The sequence below is a fragment of the Maniola hyperantus genome, chromosome 19 (genome assembly GCF_902806685.2).
Source record: "Maniola hyperantus chromosome 19, iAphHyp1.2, whole genome shotgun sequence".
NCBI lineage: Eukaryota > Metazoa > Arthropoda > Insecta > Lepidoptera > Nymphalidae > Maniola > Maniola hyperantus.
Genome location: NC_048554.1, coordinates 9,559,083 through 9,561,177, shown reverse-complemented (window position 1 = coordinate 9,561,177; position 2,095 = coordinate 9,559,083). Strand labels below are relative to the sequence as shown.

Here is a 2,095-nt window from a genome sequence, read left to right as displayed (position 1 = left end):
CATAACTTGATTATTCGGTACTTTATTTCGTAGATAGGTACGATACATTTATGTAAGATATTGATACTATACGGTTTTGTTTAGGTATTTAACTTCTTTTTACTTATTCGCCATAATATAATGTTATCAGAAAAATAGATAAAAATTACTAAGTTACTTTTAAACGAGAGATCGAAAGAAAATTTCAGGTTTGTTTAAATGTAGGAATCTAATAGGTAGATACATCCTTATTATAAAACTCTGTGCATGTGATCACTTGATGCTATTGAACTGATTATTATTGCTTTCATTCTTTGAAATTATGAGACATCAGTGAATTAATGTGCTAGAGCTTTTTGAGAGCTTTTCAAGAGATTTTTGCAATTGCTTATCATTTCTATGCCTTGATTTCAATGAACCTTGGATGAACTGAAAATGTTACTTTTGTTACTTTTAGGGGATAAACTAAAACAATTGAATTATATACAAAACTCTTATATTTTTCATTCACTATTATAGCGAGATTAAAAAAGCATTTTGTCTACTAACAATCCTATTCGAGCGACAACTACAAATAGGTATCACAGTGTTATCTTAGGTGCTACGCTACGCTATGGTACTTATCAACTTTAACATATAAATGCTACCGACGCGGAAGACGATGAAGGACAAAAATAACAGTAAGTTTACAAAAAACAAAACCTTACTTTTATTAAATTAAAAACAAACTTCAACAAATCAAATCGAGTTCATGCATACTATAGTACTTAGGCAAATCAACACACATCGGTTCTAGGAACGTTAACGGTATCAAACAACAAAACATTGGAACTATCACACGGTTGTCACAATCCTGGATGGTGAGCATACGAGATCATGGTGAGAGGTGGTGAGTAGTTCACCAGGGTCGCCACATCGACTGGGCGGAGTCTGTTTCGGAGGCGGGGCTGTGAGGCGGCGAGGGCGGCGCGTATAATCTTTTCGTGGCGATCGTTTCCACATCAATGAGCTCCTCCGCTGGTCTCTTCCGTTCTATCGACGTCCTGGGGACCGGCTGAGGAGCTTGAGGTAAAGGCTGGCTCGGCGCGGGGGCTATCGCTTGCACAGGCGTCGGCCTCGCCACCGCGGGCGCGATCGGCTGAGGCTGGACTACCTGCGGGCTCTCCAGTCTTCGTATGCAGTTACTCAAGTGCTGTAACAATCTAGCTCCAGCTTGAGGATCAACCGGACCCTGTCGATGCATAGCGTTCGCCGCTACTGTAGCGTTCGTAATAAACTGTGACACTTCTGTTGCACACTGAGCAAAACCTGCTCGGAAACGTTCCGCGTATGACATTTCGGGGTTTAACACTAACTGTCCTCGTCTTTTCAGACTGTGAAGATGGCGTACTGTCAGCTCGAGGATGTCGGCTTTCTCGAGCTTGGAGACGTTTTCGCCTTCTGCTTGCAGAGCGGTAACCATGAGGTCTTTGAGTTCGTCGAGGCAGCGGTTGATGCGAGCGCGTCGTTTCCTTTCAAGCATCGGTTTCATCACTTTGCGGTACTGATAAGTGCGTGATACGGGTTCTTCGTCGGGATGCGCGTGCGCCGGCGGATGGAAGGCCCCGTGCGGTGGGGACATGGTACGAGTGGGAAGGATCATTGTTGCTCTCGCGACGGTTTCTGAGCGAATGGCGCGCGCGACTCTGAACACTCTGGTTTTATGCGCCCTACACCGATTGTGGCAAAGCGCCCGTGATAAAAATAGGGGTGCCGCGCACGAAGTTATTTGAGGGGCTGTTTTTCAAAATATGTAATTTACTTACAGTTTTTTACAGTAAAACTTATAATTTAAACTGGTAAATGCTAAAAAATACAGACCTGCAGCAACTTAAAAGTTTAGAAAATATAACTCCCTAATAGATTATTATGTTGAAAAATAGTTTTGAAGCAAACCTTGAGTGTTTTTTTGTTTCAAATTTACTTGATCATTATAACTTTAAAATATGAAACAGGTATGCAGGAAATTATTAATGGATTAATTCTGTAATTTTAAATCAAATTATTATAATTTTATACAATATTTTTTTAACGAATTCTTATTTTATTTTGTTAATTTTTTTAAGTCCATATACCT

At 40.5% G+C, this 2,095-nt stretch overlaps 1 protein-coding gene across 1 annotated transcript; it reads right to left on the bottom strand.

Moving 5' to 3' along the window:
* Positions 1–464: 464 nt before the first annotated feature.
* Positions 465–1,653, bottom strand: LOC117991027 (enhancer of split mbeta protein-like). The gene has a single exon (XM_034978553.2). It carries the CDS (start codon positions 1,619–1,621, stop codon positions 878–880), a length of 744 nt encoding a protein of 247 aa, XP_034834444.1. The 5' UTR covers positions 1,622–1,653; the 3' UTR covers positions 465–877.
* Between the last annotated feature and the right edge of the window lie 442 nt (positions 1,654–2,095).

Coding starts and splice junctions, on each gene's coding strand:
- LOC117991027 (XM_034978553.2), bottom strand. CDS start 1,621: ATGATCCTTCCCACTCGTACCATGTCCCCACCGCACGGGGCCTTCCAT.